The sequence below is a fragment of the Chiloscyllium plagiosum genome, unplaced genomic scaffold (genome assembly GCF_004010195.1).
Source record: "Chiloscyllium plagiosum isolate BGI_BamShark_2017 unplaced genomic scaffold, ASM401019v2 scaf_22278, whole genome shotgun sequence".
Classification (NCBI taxonomy): Eukaryota; Metazoa; Chordata; class Chondrichthyes; order Orectolobiformes; family Hemiscylliidae; genus Chiloscyllium; species Chiloscyllium plagiosum.
This window is the reverse complement of record NW_025174280.1, coordinates 1-1912: the sequence shown is the minus strand read 5'-3', so window position 1 is coordinate 1912 and position 1912 is coordinate 1. Positions and strand designations below refer to the sequence as shown.

Sequence of the window (1912 nt, the reverse complement as noted above, 5' to 3'; positions counted from 1 at the left end):
GGTGGTGAAGAGTCTCTGGAATGTGTCCCTCGCTTCCTTCCCTCCCGCCCGCACCGTCTCCCTCTCCGCGAAATCCAGGTGTGAGGCAACATCGCGATCCGAGGCAGACAGTTCAATCCGGGGAGCTCTCTCCCGATCCCCCCCTTCACCCTCCTCGGTTTCCTGGGAAAGCAGAGTCTGTCGACTGCTGCCCGAATCCGTGCGTGATCTGGGTTTGGTATTCCCTCGGCGTGAGGGATTGTGGGAAGGGAGCGTTCCCTCCTCCCCTTCAAGGTGACCACTTCCCTGAGCCTGTCGCCGGGATCTTTGGGAGGGGAGGGGAGGGGAGGTGGGAAGAGGAGTGGGACTGTCCCCGGGATGGCGTGGTGTCTCAGGAGGGAACGAGGCGGGAAGTGGTCAGGATGAAGGGATTGACGTCATTGGCGTGGACCGCCCGGTGCAGGGAGGGCTCCGAGGCACTGCGTTCGATCTTCGGCAGCGCGCGCTGCAGCATCTCAATGGAGGCCAGGATCTGCGGGAACAGGAGGACAGCGGGAACGTTAGACAATCCCAGCGGAGACCGGGATGGAGGGAGCGAGCTCTCACACACACACGCGCGCGCACAGAACAACAGGCCCCTTCACGGCACATGCACAACGCAGCACACCGGGAATACCGCGCCCGCTTCCCACCATCGCATCCCACTGGGAATACCAGGCCCACTTCCTGTGTCCCTATCCCGCTGGGAATACCACGCACAGTTCCTGTGTCCCTTTCCCGCTGGGAATACCGCACAGAGTTCCTGTGTCCCTATCCCGCTGGGAATACCGCACACTGTTCCTGTGTCCCTTTCCCACTGGGAATACCGCACAGAGTTCCTGTGTCTCTATCCAGCTGGGAATACTGCACACAGTTCCTGTGTCCCTATCCCGCTGGGAATACCGCACACAGTTCCTGTGTCTCTATCCAGCTGGGAATACTGCACACAGTTCCTGTGTCTCTATCCAGCTGGGAATACCGCGCACAGTTCCTGTGTCCCTATCCCGCTGGGAATACTGCACACAGTTCCTGTGTCTCTATCCAGCTGGGAATACCGCACACAGTTCCTGTGTCCCTATCCCGCTGGGAATACCGCACAGAGTTCCTGTATCCCTATCCCGCTGGGAATACCGCACACAGTTCCTGTGTCCCTATCCAGCTGGGAATACTGCACACAGTTCCTGTGTCCCTATCCCGCTGGGAATACTGCACACAGTTCCTGTGTTTCTATCCGGCTGGGAATACCGCACACAGTTCCTGTGTCCCTATCCCGCTGGGAATACCGCGCACAGTTCCTGTGTCCCTATGCTGCCAGAAATACCGAGAGCAGCTCCCGTCGCCGTTCCCCAATCCGGTTCCGGGAATGAGAGAGAGAGAGAGAGAGAGAGAGACCCCGGATCGGCGAGGAACGCGAGGGGGGGCGGGATCTGACAGAGAGCGAGAAGATTCCACCAGGGCGGTAGGGGGTGGAACGGGAAGGACGTTCCCGATGATCCCGGGATCGGGGGCGATGCCTCACCTGGAAGAACATGGGCCGCTCCTCCCGTTTGACCTTTATACAGTCGGCCAGCAGTTGCTTCATGGCCTTGGGACAGCTCCGGTAAATCTTACTGAGGTCAGGGGTCAGGTAACCGCGGCCTACCATGAAGATGATCTGCAGGAGAGACCCCAGGGTAGAGGGAGTCAGACCAGGGGAGCAATGGCGCCTCCCTCCCTCCACCCCACATCACCCTGTCCCCGAGGGCAGTGTCAGGCTCCCTGTACCCAGAGCAGCGCCAGGCTCCTGGCACCCATCATGAAGATGGTCTGGGGGTAACCCTCCCCATTGCTCAACGGTCCAGGCTGTGTCAGACTCCCCCTACCCAGCCCCCCGTCGGGCTCCCCTTACCCAGCC

General features: G+C 60.5%; 1 protein-coding gene across 1 annotated transcript; it reads right to left on the bottom strand.

The window, feature by feature from the left end:
* Positions 1–6: 6 nt before the first annotated feature.
* LOC122545317 (RAF proto-oncogene serine/threonine-protein kinase-like) lies at positions 7–1732 on the bottom strand (the record flags this gene model as incomplete). Its single annotated transcript, XM_043684383.1, has 2 exons — positions 7–511; positions 1538–1732. Coding segments are annotated over 2 exons (336 nt in total), but the record flags the coding sequence as incomplete, so codon positions are not given.
* Positions 1733–1912: the final 180 nt, after the last annotated feature.